The following is an 18189-nucleotide window of genomic DNA, read 5'->3' as shown; positions in this document are numbered from 1 at the left end:
GCAGAAGATCTTCTGGGTTAGCAGTGTCTCACCCCTGGCACATCAGCCTTCCAATCTCTCTATTCTCTAAGGTGGTATCTCCATAAAGGGAGTGTACGTTCCCTTAAAGAAGGATCCCTTGGAGAAGGACTCACTGTGGAAATGCATGTGTGCATGTGAAGCAGAGGAAAGATACATAAGAAAGGGAGAGGACACGATCTGGGTTGTTAGCTTCGCCAAGTGACACACAGCTATTATCCACAGAGGGCAAGACACTGGCAGAAAGTCATGTGATAATTACTTTTCCTCTTCTTCTTGGTGGCTCTGGTAGATATTTTTTCTGAAAGAGAAATGAGATTAATGCTATAATGGGTCCTTGTTTCTACTCTGAGAGCTTGGCATTCCACCTGCCCTCCAGATAGGTCCCACTATCAACCCAAATTCAAGGTGTTTTCATGGAAAATAATATCCCTCTCCAAACCTGTAACACACTGTTCTTTCTTACCCAGACTTGGCTTTAAGGTAAGCTTTAAAAATTGCATCCTCTCTTGCTTTCCTCCTAGCCTCGCCAGGCTTTTCCTCATCATGTCTTCTGCACCCACTGCCTCCTTTCCATCCTCCAGGACCCGTCTAGATTGTGTGTCTATACCTCACATGCTACAACTACTCCACAGCCACAGATCTGGGGAGGGACAGACAGGGGATAGGCCCCATCAGTGACCCTGGGCACACAAAGGTGTCTAGGCCTTTGGGGAGACAAGTAGGATGAGCCTTACAGAATGGGTGCGGACGATGAAGAGTAAACCATGCTTTGACAGAGTGTTTTGGGATCCAGAGATGGGTGAGTACAGTAGGCTGAATAATGGCCCCCAAAGTTGGTCAGATCCTAAACCCCAGACCTCTGAATATGTTAACTTCAGTGGTAAAAAGGACTTTATGGATGTAATTAAATTAAGGATCCTGCAATGGGGAGATCATTCTGTATATCTGTGCAGGGCCAATGTAATGACCAGCATCCTGTTGCCAGGGAGACAGGAGGGTTAGGGTGAGGAGTAGGAGATGTAATGATAGAACACGATGTTGCAGTGATGCCAGGAAGGGTCTCAAGCCAAGGAACACAGACAACTTCCAGAAGCTGAAAAAGGCAAGGAACAAATTCTCCCTGGAAGGCTCCAGAAAGAACCAGCCCTGACAACACTTTGACTGGAGCGCAGTGAAACCGATTTCACACTTCCAGCCTCCTGACCTGTTAAGCGAATGGATTTGTATGGTTTTAAGCCACCCAGGTTGTAAAGGGTTGTTAGAGCAGCCTCAGGAAACCAGTGTAGTGAGAGTGTGCTGTTTGAGTTGGACCTTGAAGGTTGAGAAGGGGTGGCTCAGGCCCAGAGGCGGTGAAGGTCAGGTGAGGTCTTCATGGCTGCCCGCACTCCACCCTCCAACTCATCCTGCATTCTCTGATCAGACTAAGACTTCTAAAGCAGTGTTTCACCTGTGTTAGTCAGTCCCAAAACTCCCCGTGATTCCTCCATGATTAAAGGAAGGGTACAGACTCCTTCCTCCAGCCTCCAAAGTCTAAGAAACCCCCCAATTTAAATTACTTTCCTGTGACCCCATTACACAGTGGTGATTATTTATGGCCCTATCAGGGCCACAATTTACTGTTCCACCTTCAAAAGTATAAGAGCTCATGCATTTAGAGGATTAAGCTATAATATAAAGAAGCCAAGATGCTTCTGAGTGCAATGTTAATAGATAACACATGCCCTGTGGGCCTCGTGACAGTTTTCTGGACACTGAGAAATTCTGATAGTGCTTGGAGCTGGTGAACGATGACACTAAACCCTGGACATAAGCCACTTGTCATTGGGGTACCTTAATCAGGTCTTTCAGGGGGAATCCGCCACATCTCACACTCATCTTCCAGTTCTTGGATCGTGAGTGGTTTCCTTCAACTTCAAATTCCCCGAGGGTGAACCACCTTCCATCCACACCCTTTATACACTTCTCTGAGGTTCCTGTGAGACCAAAACAAGGAGTTACCAGGGAGTAACCCCTGCCCCTGACTGCAGAACCTCCAGGATGTAGTCTCCGCCGTAGACCTGGGCCACATGTCTTGGGCTCTGAATCTACAGCAGGAGAACTGACATGCCTTTCAGTTGCCCACAAGCAGCCTGGAAGGAAAGGGTGGAAGAAAGCTCCTGGTCCTGTGCACCCATGTCTTTGACCTTTGTGCAACCAGGACAATGATTAGCACCAACACTTATTTTTTAAAAAGTATCTCAGTATACCCAAAAGAGGAAAATCTGAATGGCTCTGAAGATGAATGAGGAGGATTCTTCTCCTCCCCTTCTCTGAGAGCCAGGCTAAGTTTCAGAGGCGGCAGATGAGGTCCCATGGGTGACCATGTGGCAGCTGTTGTCACACATCTTCCTCTTGCACAATATTGACCATCCAGCTAATGGCAATTAGTTATTTCTCATATTTTGGGGGCACCTGCATGGCTCAATAGGTTGAGCATCTGTCTCCTGCTTTTGGCTCAGGTCAGGACCTCAGGGTCATGAGATTGAGTCCCACATTGGGCTCCAAACTGGGCATGGAATCTTCTTGGGATTCTCTCTCTCCCTCTCTCCTTCCTCCTCTCTCTCCCTTTCTCTCTCTTCCTCTCAAAAAAATTATTTCTCATATTTTGGACTCGTAGCTACTTTATGGGAAAAGTGATTATGGAAATGTCAAGTGGGAAAAGTTAAATTACACATCTGCAATATGGTCCTAGGGCAAACATTGATACATGTTGGTGCCTAAGAACTATATTTGGGGAGGAGGGGACTCAATTATGGCAGATGAACATTTGGACTGTACTTTAACAGTTAGGATTTGCGAAGTATTTTATATCTGTCATCTCAGTTCCCCCCTCATAATAACATGGTGAGGCAAGTTTTATTATTATTCCCATTTTGTCTGGGAGGAAGTTCAGGGTAAGAGAGACTAGCCCAGATAGAACAGACACTCGTGGTATCTGAAACTTGAATCTGGGTCCTCTAATTCTAAATTCTGTGCTCCTCCCCATTGGTACAGGCTGTACATATGTTAAGGGGAATGGGGCTGTGAAGACTGTTGCCAGATTTTTCAAATGTGTACGTATTCCACCCTGATATTGAAGTATTTGGTCTTGCATTGGGTGCTAGATGGGCATCCTGGTGACAATATCCATGGGGAAAGGAGAGATGTCCTGTTATATTTATTAACTACAAGTGTGGAAATGCCATCTTTCCTCCAGCCTATCTGGGATGCTGTACAAAAAAGAGCTAATGGGTTAGACTGGAAGCTGCCATCTTTAGAAAGTTCTGCTTGCAAGGTTGGATCTTGGCTGGCATTGGGGAATGTGCAATTGGGGGGTGGGTATCACCATTCCCAGAACTTAAAAGAGTGCCTCACTGTCCTAAACTGTTTATATGAACAATATAAATTTATAAATAATATAAATATATTATATAAATATATAAGTTTTATATAAATATAAAAACATAAGCAGGTTTATGCCGAAAACCTGCTTTCCTTCTGGGAGTCTGGAATTTTGGCATGTGCTAGGCAGAGGACACCTATGTGACTAACCCTTGATAAAAACCTGGACTCCAAGGCTTGGGGCAGCTTCTCTGGTAGATGGCATTTCACATGTGTTACTACAATTCATTACTAGAGAATTAAGTGTGTCCTGTGTGACTCTATTGGGAGAGACTCTTGGACACTGGCACCTGGTTTCCTTTGGACTTTGTCCTGTGTATTTTTTCCTTCCTTGATTTTGCTTTGTACCCTTCCAATATAATAAAATATATTACCATGAGTTCACTATATGCTGAGTCCAATGAGTCCTCCTAGTGAATCACCCCCCACACAGGCATCTACCCCCTGAATAATATGTTATTCACACAGGTATTTTCCAGTTAAAAAGCACAAAAGATCATGAAACCCACCTTGTATCATTTTTTCCTTATATAAAGTCCCATTTGCCGCTCCACAGGTCACAGGAAGTTCTGGAAGGTGAAAATTTATACCTGTATCTCTGGGAATTCTTGGACCTGAAAAGCAGCATTATTTTTTTCATTCCATCTTTCTGAACAACTGTGCACTGTTTTGATCCACCCATCTTGAGATCTTTTTTTTATAATTTAAAATGTATGGGAGGGCTTTTCCCCATGAACTCATTACCCTTCTAGGTCTTTCTTTTATGGCAGATTAGGAGCACAAAGATAATGTCATTCTCTGAAACCCTACATTAAAAGCTTTGTGCGGAGGTGTCTGAATCTCCAAATTTGTTGACCACAACTCCCCATTGTGCCATGATTTTCCTCCTGTTGTATTACTGCTTTGAAGTTATGTAGCTGGAGATAAAAGTCTCAACTTTTAGTTTTGTCTTGAAGAATCAGCTCAGGGACAGAAAGCAAGATTGCAATGGGGCACCTAGCTGGGGGCATTGTCTCTCTTCTCTCCTTGCTCTCTGCTTGTTTCACTTCTCCTTCATGTGAGCTTTCTCTGTGGCTAAAAAGGGAACTCAGAGTAGAGTGCGCTAGAAGTGCAAATTACTCAGGGAGGGGACCTCTGCACATACCTTGGGTGGGGGCACTGGGATCTGATTCTGCTGAAGCAGGCATTGCAAGTCTTAAAATGAAGGAGCACCTTCAGAGGCAGGTGCTCCTGCTTTTCTGACCAGCACTGAGGGGGATTCATTAAAGACACAAACTGGGGCTTCTTTATGGAATGGGAAGTGTGGGTGGCCATGGTCCTTCCAGAGTTAGTTCTGTTAGAGCTGGAGTGGGCCTAGAAGGTCACTGAGTCTAATTCACCTGCCACCCACCCATTTACAGAGAAGGAAATTGAGGCCAAAAAACAAAAACAAAAGCAAAAACCCACAAATGATAATCCAAAGTCACACAACCAAAAGAAGTTTGGAAATTAGGACACAAGTCTTGTATTACCACCTAGGGTCCCCCTTGATGGGCAACCTGTGGCTCTCTATGTGGGCAAGAGGAGGGTCAGTTAAATATCATGAAAGTCATACCTTTTATATTTTTTTCTTTATATTTCCTTCCTCAAAAGTTATCAGTGTAGTAATAGAAGCCCTCTACAGGTCCAAGAAGGCCTGGGGTCTCTCAGATCAACCGGCTAATCAATGGAGTGGGTATTATATCATCTTGTCTTGTTGTTGAAGTTAACCAAGGCCAATGACTATCCTAACATTTGTTACTTATTCAAAAAGGCAATTAAGTAAACTGATTGATCACTCAAAACACAGGGTATAAAATAAGAATTTAGATACTTAATTATTAAAAGTATATTATTTACTTCCTTTTACCTCTTCTTCTGCCACTTCTCAAAGCCCTGGTGATGACTGGTTTTCTCCCTGAGAAAGTAAAAAAATAACACAAATGTCCCTTGTTTATAACATTACCTTGGAAATAGTAGTGTTTTACAAAAACACCATTCAAATATAACTTTTCAGAAGACTGTCTAGTACTTGAAACGTAGCAAATGTGTGAATGAATCAGGAGTCAGGAACTTTTTCTGTAAACTAACAGATAATAAATACTTAAGGTATTTAATTGCTGTTGTGGCTATTCAAATCCACTGTTGTATTATGAAAGCATCTGTAGATAATATGGAAATGAAAAGATGTGGCTGTATTCCAATAAAACTTTACTTACAAACAGCCAATTGACTGGATTTGTCCTACGGGCCATAGTTTGCTGAATCCTGGCCTAGACTTAGTTACAAAGATGATACCTAACAGAGATTCATCCTATATTTCTTTTACTATTATCTCCAAATAAATTTGAAACAGTGTTTTGTAGATTTCTGAAGCAACTGGGTGAGAAAAAATAGTGAAGTTAGACATCTACTAGGTGCTTCTTTTCTGTCAAGAACTATCTTCAGACCTTGCCTCTATTAACTTACTTCATCCTTAGAACAAATTATCCAACAGGAACTAATAATATCCTCACTTTACAGATGAGAAAATCAATGCTCACAGAAAAGAAATACAGATTAAATAAAGATTTCCTTTAGTAAAGAGACAGCAATAAAAGGCAGTAATACAAGATTTCAAGGGAGATTTCATGGGGATTCTACAAGTCAGATAGCTTCCCCAAACCCTAAATCTGAAAGAAGATTGTGTGCTGAAAGTGGTGGCAAAAATGAGCAAGGAGGTCAAAACTAACTCAATGAAGGGGAACTTATAGAAACTGATGTCCAAGTTCTAAAAGGCATAGGGTTAGAGATAGCCCAAAGGGTTGACTTTAAATATGTCCCAGAAGAATATAGTATCTGATTCATGTTTTGATTGTGTCCAAAGAAAGAGTGAGTCATGTCCATGTACACGTTTGGGTCTGTCATTATTCAAAAGTTCTTGAATGTTGGGGTCAGAGACACACACTTGACGCTTTTTCTATCTAAAGGTCTGTGCCCATGGCTGGCATCCTGGGGTACTAATTTGGATAGTTCAGGTCCCAGGAGAAAAATCTCCAGATACTCACCTATAACTCATCTTTCCTTTAAGTAGATTATGATCAGATGAGGCTGGAAAGGATTTTTTTCTTCAACCAAGCACAAAAAGCCTTCATTTGTGGGGCCTTTGCTATAACAATTACCCAAAGGGTTTTTAAAATCTCATCAAGATAAAAATGGACCCATGAAATGTTTACTGATGAGTCCTATTCTGAGAGGAATCACATCCCAAGGTCAAGCATGTTCTACCCTACAAAATATTACCTTAGGAAGTTTATCAAGATATTATGAAGGTATACTGAGAGAAGGGTTTCTCAAGCCTGCATAAAAGAATCACCAACATGGCTATTAGTTCTAAAGACTTAAGACATGTAAAATAGGGAACATGTAGACCAAAAATAAATAGATGAAGCTTTCTCTAAAAATTGCTCTGCACTGATGGGTTCCAAAGAACATGACTGTGCCAAGTAGGGTAGTTAGTATGATTGCCAGGGTAAAAAGCATCCATGTAAGTGTGGCTTTCTGTGGAACACCCCTCTCCTGTCACTCATGGTGCTGAAGTGATAGGTATACCCAGGAAAACTAGCCAGTCCTGGTTCACTCTCCCACCCTTCCTCCTTACTGCCACCCCTCTCTTTTCCTGCAAGGGTCAAGGCCCACTGTCCCATGAGAAGATACCTGTACCCTCTTTGCTTTCTCCTTGCTTTCTCTGTCCTCTCCTTTCTCATGAGGTGGCCAAACTTATACCCCAGCTAGCCCTGGTCATAATCTGAGTCTGTTGAGCAGTAGCCACTAATGGCAAACATACATTCTCTTGCTCTCAGTTTCTCTCTGTTTAAATCCTCTTGGGACTAGTGTGTGAGCTAGATTCTCCTTTCATCAAAAACACAGGATATGAAGCTCTTTCTATATGAGGCTGAGATGGGCCTTGGAGGACAGTCAAGCTATTATTATTTATCTTACTTTATAGATGAGTAAACTGAAGCAGAAGAGGTAAATTGACACCCTCCAGTCCACATGATTACCTCAACGTCATGGGACATGAGGAAGGACAGGTACATCACCTATGAATTACACTGTGTTTCATGTCTACAACTATTTCCAGTCCTGAAAGTTATCAGTTCAGTGGAGGGAGCACTGAACTGGCACCAAGGGCCCTAGGTTCTCGTTGCAGATTCATCACAGAATTATTTTTTTTGTGGTATTATCATCTTTCTCTCCCTGTCACCTTTTGGAAATTGACTAAATCTGATATATTTCTCAACAGTACAGTATAAAGCAATAGGGAAGTAGGTTTGTCACTAAAAGCATAGAATAAAGCATGAGAATTTAGATGTTTAGTTACTGAAAATAAAAAATGCATGCTTTTTTTTAAATTATTTTTTTTTCTTTTTACCTTTTCGTTTGCCTCTGTTCCATAGGGCTCTGTTACTCAAAGTTTGGATTCTATGTCTGCCTCTCCTTCTCACTGAGTAAACAAAAATATAAAAATGATGCTGCTGACATGTTACTAAACAGCCAATAAGTCAATGAGGAACTCAAAGGAGAAATAAAAAGAAAACATATGGGGAGGAGTCAAGATGGCGGAGAAGTAGCAGGCTGAGACTACATCAGGTAGCAGGAGATCAGCTCGATAGCTTATCTAAACATGCAAACACCTACAAATCCAATGGGAGATCGAAGAGAAGAAGAACAGCAATTCTAGAAACAGAAAATCCATCACTTTCTGAAAGGTAGGACTGGCGGAGAAGTGAATCTAAAACGACGGGAAGATAGACTGCAGGGGGAGGGGCCGGCTCCTGGCAAGCGGCGGAGCAACGGAGCACAAAATCAGGACTTTTAAAAGTCTGTTCCACTGAGGGACATTGCTCCAGAGGCTGAACCGGGGTGAAGCCCACGTGGGGTCAGCATGGCCCCAGGTCCCGCAGGGTCACAAAAGGATCGGGGTGTTGGAGCATCGCAGAGCTCACAGGTGTTAGAACAGAGAAGCCGGCTACAGAGACAGAGCCAAGGACTGAACTCTCAGCTCGGGGTTACCTTGAACTGGTCTCGGGCTGGGTGAGCTTGGGGGCTGGGTGAGCTCTGGAGGCTGGGGATACGGGAGTGACTGGGTGCTGTCCTCTGGGGGCGCACTGAGGAGTGGGGCCCCGGGCTCTCGGCTCCTCTGGGCCGGAGACTAGGAGGCCTCCATTTTCATTCCCGTCCTCCGGAACTCTACGGAAAGCGTTCAGGAAACAGAAGCTCCCAAAAGCGAACCTGAGCGCATTACTTAGTCCGGCCCCCGGTAAGGGCGGTGCAGTTCCGCCTTGGGCAAAGACACTTGAGAGTCACTACAACAGGCCCCTCCCCGAGAAGATCAACAAAATATCCAGCCAAGACGAAGTTCATCTATCAAGGAAAGCAGGTTCAATACCTAAGACAGCAACGGAATTCCAGAGGAGGAGAAAGCAAAGCACAGAACTCATGGCTTTCTCCCCATGATTCTTTAGTCTTGTGGTTAATTCAATTTTTTTTTCAAATTTTTTTCTTTCTTTTTTCTTCTTCTGCGAAAATTTTTAAAACTTTTACCCTTTTCTTTTTTAACGTTTTTGACTAGTTTATCTAAAAAATATATTTTTTCTTTCTTTTTTATATTTCTTCTTTTTTTGTTTTATTTTTTAAATTTCGTTCTTTTTTTTTTTCTGAACCTCTTTTTATCCCCTTTCTCCCCCGCCACAATTTGGGGTCTCTTCTGATTTGGTTACAGCGCATTTTTCTGGGGTCTTTGCCACCCTTTTAGTATTTTATTTGATCCTTCATATCCTCTTATCTGGACAAAATGACAAGGTGGAAAAAAATCATCACAAACAAAAGAACAAGAGGCAGTACCGAAGGCTAGGGACCTAATCAACACAGACATTGGTAATATGTCAGATCAAGAGTTCAGAAGGACGATTTTGAACATTCTAGCCGGGCTCGAAAAAGGCATGGAAGATATTAGAGAAACCCTCTCTGGAGATATAAAAGCCCTTTCTGGAGAAATTAAAGAACTAAAATCTAACCAAGTTGAAATCAAAAAAGCTATTAATGAGGTGCAATCAAAAATGGAGGCTCTCACTGCTAGGATAAATGAGGCGGAAGAAAGAATTAGTGATATAGAAGACCAAATGACAGAGAATAAGGAAGCCGAGCAAAAGAGGGACAAACAGCTACTGGACCACGAAGGGAGAATTCGAGAGATAAGTGACACCATAAGACGAAACAACATTAGAATAATTGGGATTCCAGAAGAAGAAGAAAGAGAGAGGGGAGCAGAAGGTCTATTGGAGAGAATTATTGGAGAGAATCTTCCTAATATGGCAAAGGGAACAAGCATCAAAATCCAGGAGGTGCAGAGAACCTCCCTCAAAGTCAACAAGAATAAGTCCACACCCCGTCACCTCATAGTAAAATTTACAAGTCTTAGTGACAAAGAGAAAATCCTGAAAGCAGCCCGGGAAAAGAAGTCTGTAACATACAATGGTAAAAATATTAGATTGGCAGCAGACTTATCCACAGAGACCTGGCAGGCCAGAAAGAGCTGGCATGATATATTCAGAGCACTAAACGAGAAAAACATGCAGCCAAGAATACTCTATCCAGCTAGGCTATCATTGAAAATAGAAGGAGAGATCAAAAGCTTCCAGGACAAACAAAAACTGAAAGAATTTGCAAACACCAAACCAGCTCTACAGGAAATATTGAAAGGGGTCCTCTAAGCAAAGAGAGAGCCTAAAAGTAGTAGATCAGAAAGGTACAGAGACAATATACAGTAACAGTCACCTTACAGGCTAATAATGGCACTAAATTCATATCTCTCAATAGTTACCCTGAATGTTAATGGGCTAAATGCCCCAATCAAAAGACACAGGGTATCAGAATGGATAAAAAAACAAAACCCATCAATATGTTGCCTACAAGAAACTCATTTTAGACGCAAAGACACCTCCAGATTTAAAGTGAGGGAGTGGAAAACAATTTACCATGCTAATGGACATCAGAAGAAAGCTGGGGTGGCAATCCTTATATCAGATCAATTAGATTTTAAGCCAAAGTCTATAATAAGAGATGAGGAAGGACACTATATCATACTCAAAGGGTCTGTCCAACAAGAAGATCTAACAATTTTAAGTATCTATGCCCCTAACGTGGGAGCAGCCAACTATATCAACCAATTAAGAACAAAATCAAAGAAACACATCAATAATAATAGAATAATAGTAGGGGACTTGAACACTCCCCTCACTGAAATGGACAGATCATCCAAGCAAAAGATCAACAAGGAAATAAAGGCCTTAAATGACACATGTGATGACCAGATGGACATCACAGATATATTCAGAACATTTCATCCCAAAGCAACAGAATACACATTCTTCTCTAGAGCACATGGAACATTCTCCAGAATAGATCACATCATGGGTCACAAATCAGGTCTCAACCAGTATCAAAAGATTAGGATCATTCCCTGCATATTTTCAGACCACAGCGCTCTGAAGCTAGAACTCAATCACAAGAGGAAATCTGGAAAGAACCCAAGTACATGGAGACTAAACAGCATCCTTCTAAAGAATGAATGGGTCAACCAGGAAATTACAGAAGAATTGAAAAAAATCATGGAAACAAATGATAATGAAAACACAATGGTTCAAAATCTGTGGGACACAGCAAAGGCAGTCCTAAGAGGAAAATATATAGCGGTACAAGCCTTTCTCAAGAAACAAGAAAGGTCTCAAGTACACAACCTAACCCTACACCTAAAGGAGCTGCAGAAAGAACAAGAAAGAAACCCTAAACCCAGCAGGAGAAGAGAAATCATAAAGATCAGAGCAGAAATCAATGAAATAGAAACAAAAAAAAAATAGAAAAAATCAATGAAACTAGGAGCTTGTTCTTTGAAAGAATCAATAAGATTGATAAACCCCTGGCCAGACTCATCAAAAAGAAAAGAGAAAGGACCCAAACAAATAAAATCATGAATGAAAGAGGAGAGATCACAACTAACACCAAAGAAATACAGACAATTATAAGAACATACTATGAGCAACTCTACGCCAACAAATTGGACAATCTGGAAGAAATGGATGCATTCCTAGAGACATATAAACTACCACAACTGAACCAGGAAGAAATAGAAAACCTGAACAGGCCCATAACCAGGAGGAGATTGAAACAGTCATCAAAAATCTCCAAACAAACAAAAGCCCAGGGCCAGACGGCTTCCCAGGGGAATTCTACCAAACATTTAAAGAAGAACTAATTCCTATTCTCCTGAAACTGTTCCAAAAAATAGAAATGGAAGGAAAACTTCCAAACTCATTTTATGAGGCCAGCATCACCTTGATCCCAAAACCAGACAAGGATCCCACCAAAAAAGAGAACTACAGACCAATATCCTTGATGAACACAGATGCAAAAATTCTCACCCAAATACTAGCCAATAGGATTCAACAGTATATTAAAAGGATTATTCACCACGATCAAGTGGGATTTATTCCAGGGCTGCAGGGTTGGTTCAACATCCGCAAATCAATCAATGTGATAGAACACATTAATAAAAGAAAGAACAAGAACCATATGATACTCTCCATAGATGCTGAAAAAGCATTTGACAAAGTACAGCATCCCTTCCTGATCAAAACTCTTCAAAGTGTAGGGATAGAGGGCACATACCTCAATATTATCAAAGCCATCTATGAAAAACCCACCGCAAATATCATTCTCAATGGAGAAAAACTGAAAGCTTTTCCGTTAAGGTCAGGAACACGGCAGGGATGTCCTTTATCACCACTGCTATTCAACATAGTACTAGAAGTCCTAGCCTCAGCAATCAGACAACAAAAGGAAATTAAAGGCATCCAAATGGACAAAGAAGAAGTCAAACTATCACTGTTCGCAGATGATATGATACTATATGTGGAAAACCCAAAAGACTCCACTCCAAAACTGCTAGGACTTGTACAAGAATTCAGTAAAGTGTCAGGATATAAAATCAATGCACAGAAATCAGTTGCATTTCTGTACACCAACAACAAGACAGAAGAAAGAGAAATTAAGGAGTCAATCCCATTTACAATTGCACCCAAAACTATAAGATACCTAGGAATAAACCTAACCAAAGAGGCTAAGAATCTATATGCAGAAAACTATAAAGTACTCATGAAAGAAATTGAGGAAGACACGAAGAAATGGAAAAATGTTCCATGCTCCTGGATTGGAAGAATAAATATTGTGAAAATGTCCATGGTACCTAAAGAAATCTACACATTTAATGCAATCCCTATCAAAATCCTATCCATTTTTTCAAAGAAATGGAACAAATAATCCTCAAATTTATATGGAACCAGAAAAGACCTCGAATAGACAAAGGAATATTGAAAAAGAAAGCCAAAGTGGGTGGCATCACAATCCCGGACTTCAAGCTCTATTACAAAGCTGTCATCATCAAGACAGCATGGTACTGGCACAAAAACAGACACATAGATCAATGGAACAGAATAGAGAGCCCAGAAATAGACCCTCAACTCTATGGTCAACTAATCTTTGACAAAGCAGGAAAGAATGTCCAATGGAAAGAATACAGCCTCTTCAATAAATGGTGTTGGGAAAATTGGACAACTACATGCAGAAAAATGAAATTGGACCACTTCCTTACATCACACATGAAAACAGACTCAAAATGGATGAAGGACCTCAATGTGAGAAAGGAATCCATCAAAATCCTTGAGGAGAACACAGGCAGCAACCTCTTCGACCTCAGCTGCAGCAACATCTTCCTAGGAACATCGGCAAAGGCAAGGGAAGGAAGGGCAAAAATGAACTATTGAGACTTCATCAAGATCAAAAGCTTTTGCAAAGCAAAGGAAACAGTTAACAAAACCAAAAGACAACTGACAGAATGGGAGAAGATATTTGCAAATGACATATCAGATAAAGTGCTAGTATCCAAAATCTATAAGGAACTTCCAAACTCAACACCCAAAGAACAAACAATCCAATCAAGAAATGGGCAGAGGACATGAACAGACATTTCTGCAAAGAAGACATCCAGATGGCCAACAGACACATGAAAAAGTGCTCCACGTCACTCGGCATCAGGGAAATACAAATCAAAACCACAATGAGATATCACCTCACGCCAGTCAGAATGGCTAAAATTAACAAGTCAGGAAATGACAAATGCTGGCGAGGATGCAGAGAAAGGGGAACCCTCCTACACTGTTGGTGGGAATGCAAGCTGGTGCAACCACTCTGGAAAACAGTATGGAGGTTCCTCAAAATGTTGAAAATAGAACTACCCTATGACCCAGCAATTGCACTACTGGGTATTTACCCTAAAGATACAAACGTCGTGATCCGAAGGGGCACGTGCACCCGAATGTTTATAGCAGCAATGTCTACAATAGCCAAACTATGGAAAGAACCTAGATGTCCTTCAACAGATGAATGGATAAAGAAGATGTGGTATATATACACAATGGAATACTATGCAGCCATCAAAAGAAATGAAATCTTGTCATTTGCGACGACGTGGATGGAACTAGAGGGTATCATGCTTAGTGAAATAAATCAGTTGGAGAAAGACAACTATCATATGATCTCCCTGATATGAGGACGTGGAGATGCAACATGGGGGGTTGGTGGATAGGAGAAGAATAAATGAAACAAGAGGGGATTGGGAGGGAGACAAACCATAAATGACTCTTAATCTCAGAAAACAAACTGGGGGTTGCTGAGGGGAGGTGGGGTTGGGAGAGGTGGAGGGGGTTATGGACATTGGGGAGGGTATGTGCTATCATGAGTGCTGTGAAGTGTGTAAGCCTGGTGATTCACAGACCTGTACCCCTGGGGATAAAAATACATTATATGTTTATAAAAAAAAAAAAAAGAAAGAAAGGACGAATACCCAACTTTTGTAGCAACATGGATGGGACTGGAAGTGATTATGCTGAGTGAAATAAGTCAAGCAGAGAGAGTCAAGTTTCATATGGTTTCACTTATTTGTGGAGCATAACAAATGACATGGAGGACATTGGGAGATGGAGAGGAGAAGGAAGTTGAGGGAAATTGGAGCGGGAGGTGAACCATAAGAGACTATGGACTCTGAAAAACAGCCTGAGGGTTTTGAAGGGGCGGGGGGGGGGATTGGGGGAACCAGGTGGTGGGTAATAGGGAAGGCATGTATTGCATGGAGCACTGGGTGTTGTGCAAAAACAATGAATACTGTTACGTTGAAAAAATAAATAAGTAAATTTTTAAAAAAGTAAAAAAAAAAATAAAACATATAGAAACAAGTGAAAATGAAACACAACAGTCCAGAATCCTTGGGACACAGCAAAAGCAATTTTAAGAGGGAAATTTATAGTGATACAAGAATACTTCAGGAAAGAAGAAATATCTCAAATACAAGATCTAACCTTACACCTAATGGAACTAGAAAAAGAATAAATAAAGCCCAAGTTTAGTAGAAGGAAAGAAATATAAAGACCAGACCAAAAATTAAATGAAATAGAAACCAAAAGAAAAAAAAGAAAATACCAATGAAGCAAAGAGATAGTTCTTTGAAAAGATAAACAAAATTAATAAACCTTTAGCCAGACTCATCAAGAAAAAGGAGAGAGGAAACAAAATCAGGAATGAAAGAAGGAAAATAAGAACCAACACCACAGAAGTGCAAAGGATTATAGAGACTGCTATGAAAAAATATATGGTAACACATTGGACAACCTACAAGAAATGGATAAATTCCTAGAAACATACAATCATCCAAAATAGAAATAGGAAGAAATAGAAAATCCAAACAGACCAATTATTAGTAATGGAATTCAATTGACAATCAAAAAATTCCCAACAACCAACAAAAATCCAGGACTAGATGGAGTCGCAGGGGAATTCTACCAAACATTTGGAGAAGAGTTAATGCCTGTTCTTCTCAAACTATTTCAAAAAAATAGAAGAGGAAGGAAAGCTTCCAGAGCCATTGTATAAAACCAGCATTACCCTAATACCAAAACCAGGCAAAGACAAAGATGAAGAAGAAGAAGGAGGAGGAGGAGGAAGAAGAGGAGGAAGAGGAGGATGAGGAGGAGAAGGAGGAGAAGAAAGAAAAGAAGAAGAAGAGGAAAAAAAAAAAGAAAAGGAAAGAAAGACAACTACAGGCCAGTATCCCTGATGAATAACAATGCAAAAATCCTTAATAAAATACTAGCAAACTGCATTCAACAATACATTAAAAGGATCACTCACCATGACCAAGTGGAATTTATTTTAGAAATGCAAGGATGATTCAGCATTTGCCAGTCAATCAGTGTGATATACCACATCAACAGAATGAAGGATAAAAATCAATCTCTATGAAAATACCAACAACACTTTTCACAGAACTGGAACAAATAATACTAGAATTTATATGGAACCACAAAAGACCCCCAATAGCTAAAGCAATCTTGCGAAACAACAACAGAGTTGGAGATATCACACTCCCAGGTTTCAAAATCTATTACAATGCTATAGTAATTGAAACAGTGTGGTATTGGCAAAGAAACAGAATAGAAATGGGATGGAATAGAATAGATGATGGAACATCCCAGACAATGGAACAGAATAGAGAGCCCAGAAATAAACTCACACTTATGCTAAATTAACTTACAACAAAGGAGGAAAGAATATACAATGAGTAAAAGTCTCTTCAAGAAATGATGCTGGGAAAACTGGACAGCTACGTGCAAAGGAATGAAACTGAACCACTTTCTTACACTATATTCAAAAGTAAACTCAAAATGTATTAAAGACCTAAATGTGAGATCTGAAAGCATAAAATTCCTAGAAGAAAAGACAGGCACTAATGTCTTTGCCACCAGCCTCAGGAACATTTTTTTGGGACCTGGCTCCTCAGGCAAGGGAAATAAAAGCAAAATAAGCTATTGGGTCTACACCAAAATAGAAACTTTTGCACAGTTAAGGAAAAACATCAACAAAATGAAAAGGCAACTTACTGAATGAGAGAAGATATTCACAAATGATATATCCAATAAGGTGTAAACATCCAAAATATATAAAGAACTTATACAACTCAATATTTAAAAAATTGGTTGAAAATGGGTAGAAGATGCGAACATTGTTTCCAAAGAAAACCTAGGAGATGGCCAACAGACACATGGAAAGATGTTCAACATCACTAATCATCAGGGAAATTCAAATCCAAACCAAAAGGACAAGAAATAAAAAGTGTTGGTGAGGATGTGGAGAAAAAAGCAATCCTTGCGCACTGTTGGTGGGAATGTAAACAGTGCAGCCACTGTGGAAAATAATATGGAGGTTCCTCAAAAAGTTAAAAATAGAAATATCATACAATCCAATAAATCTACTACTGGGTATTCACCTAAAGAAAACAAAATACTAATTCAAAAAGATTTATGTGTTCCTATGTTTATTGCAGTATTATTTGCAATAGCCAAAATATGCAAGCAATTGAAGTATTTATTGATAAATGAATGGATAAAGATGTGAGGTGTGTGTGTGTGTGTGTGTGTGTGTGTGTGCGTGCGTGCATGCTCATGCATGATGGAATATTACCCAACCATAAAAAGGATATGTTCTTGCCATTTGTGACAACCTGGATGGACTTAGAAGGTGTTATGCTAAATGAAATAAGTCAGATAGAGAAAGACGAACACTATTTAATTCCACTTATATGTGAAATATAAGATACAGCACAGATGAATAAACAAGCAAACAAAAAGCAGAAACAGGTCAGTAAATACAGAGAACAAACTGATGCCAGAGAAGAGGATGTGGGAAATGAGCAAAATGGGTGAAGGAGAGTGAGAGATATAGGCTTCCAGTTATGGAATGGATAAGTCACAGGCACAAAAATTACAGCATAGCAAATACAGTCAAATCTAGAGATGGTGACAGTATGGGGAACCAGCTATACACCCACTGGGATCATAAGAAGGCACGATTCTCATGGGCTTCTCTGGGGAAGGGAGGAGCTCAGTTAGATTTTCTTGAAAGATATTCTGTAAAGAAAGATGATTTGAATGGATGACATGACCCTGGCAGGTTTGTGGACCTCCCCTAAGGGGGAAGTGGTAGGCAATCAGCTGGAACTCCTGCGTTAGAGGAACTTCAGTGGAGAGATTCTTTCTAAAGATGGGTTCTTTAAAAAGCCCACAAACATGGCTCATGCATCCTCCATATGTTGGAGACAGGAAGGACATATCCCATAAGAGGGCTATTCCTGCTCCTTATGTCCTTCTCTCCCTCTTCCACAACTTGAACTAGCTAAAAGCACTGACACTGAAGAGGGCTAGACAAGAGTGTGGATAAGAGAAGAGGCTGGTCTCACCCAACTTCCTTACTGCATATCAGCTCAGGCTTCTTAATATTGAATGAGAATATCACTGTTGTCAAAAAGGGACTAGCACAGCTCCAGGGGTTACCTAAGGCTTCATCTTGGGGCAGAAAGAGAACTATTTCAGAGAACAGTTTTGAAAAGGAGTTAGAAGGAACAAAATCAATTTGTGCTTAAACTACCAATTTCAACATTTTAACAAAAGAGGTAAGATAGGTTTCACAAAAACTCAGAACAACAAAATCTTGGACCCGGGTAAGTATAAGCTAAGAAATAACTAAGACGATACAAGCAAATATGAAGATAAAATGATAGAGATGCTAGAAATATATGTGCAT

At 40.4% G+C, this 18189-nt stretch overlaps 1 protein-coding gene across 15 annotated transcripts in view; it reads right to left on the bottom strand.

Moving 5' to 3' along the window:
• Positions 1–18189, bottom strand: part of SP100 (SP100 nuclear antigen) — a 103044-nt gene that overhangs the window by 10673 nt on the left and 74182 nt on the right. For 7 of the 15 annotated variants that reach the window (XM_046018811.1, XM_046018814.1, XM_046018810.1 and 4 more), the window contains 5 exons: positions 7874–7945; positions 5330–5377; positions 3951–4055; positions 1852–1994; positions 281–319 (listed from right to left, as the gene is read on the bottom strand). In XM_046018811.1, coding sequence (XP_045874767.1) covers positions 281–319; positions 1852–1994; positions 3951–4055; positions 5330–5377; positions 7874–7945 — 407 coding nt within the window. The remainder of the gene's footprint in view (positions 1–280; positions 320–1851; positions 1995–3950; positions 4056–5329; positions 5378–7873; positions 7946–18189) is intronic. The other 8 variants (XM_046018817.1, XM_046018820.1, XM_046018823.1 and 5 more) reach the window with 3 other exon arrangements.

The sequence above is a fragment of the Meles meles genome, chromosome 9 (genome assembly GCF_922984935.1).
Source record: "Meles meles chromosome 9, mMelMel3.1 paternal haplotype, whole genome shotgun sequence".
In the NCBI taxonomy this organism is placed as follows: Eukaryota; Metazoa; Chordata; class Mammalia; order Carnivora; family Mustelidae; genus Meles; species Meles meles.
Note: the sequence above shows the minus strand (reverse complement) of the source record. Positions and strands in the feature narration are given on the sequence as shown.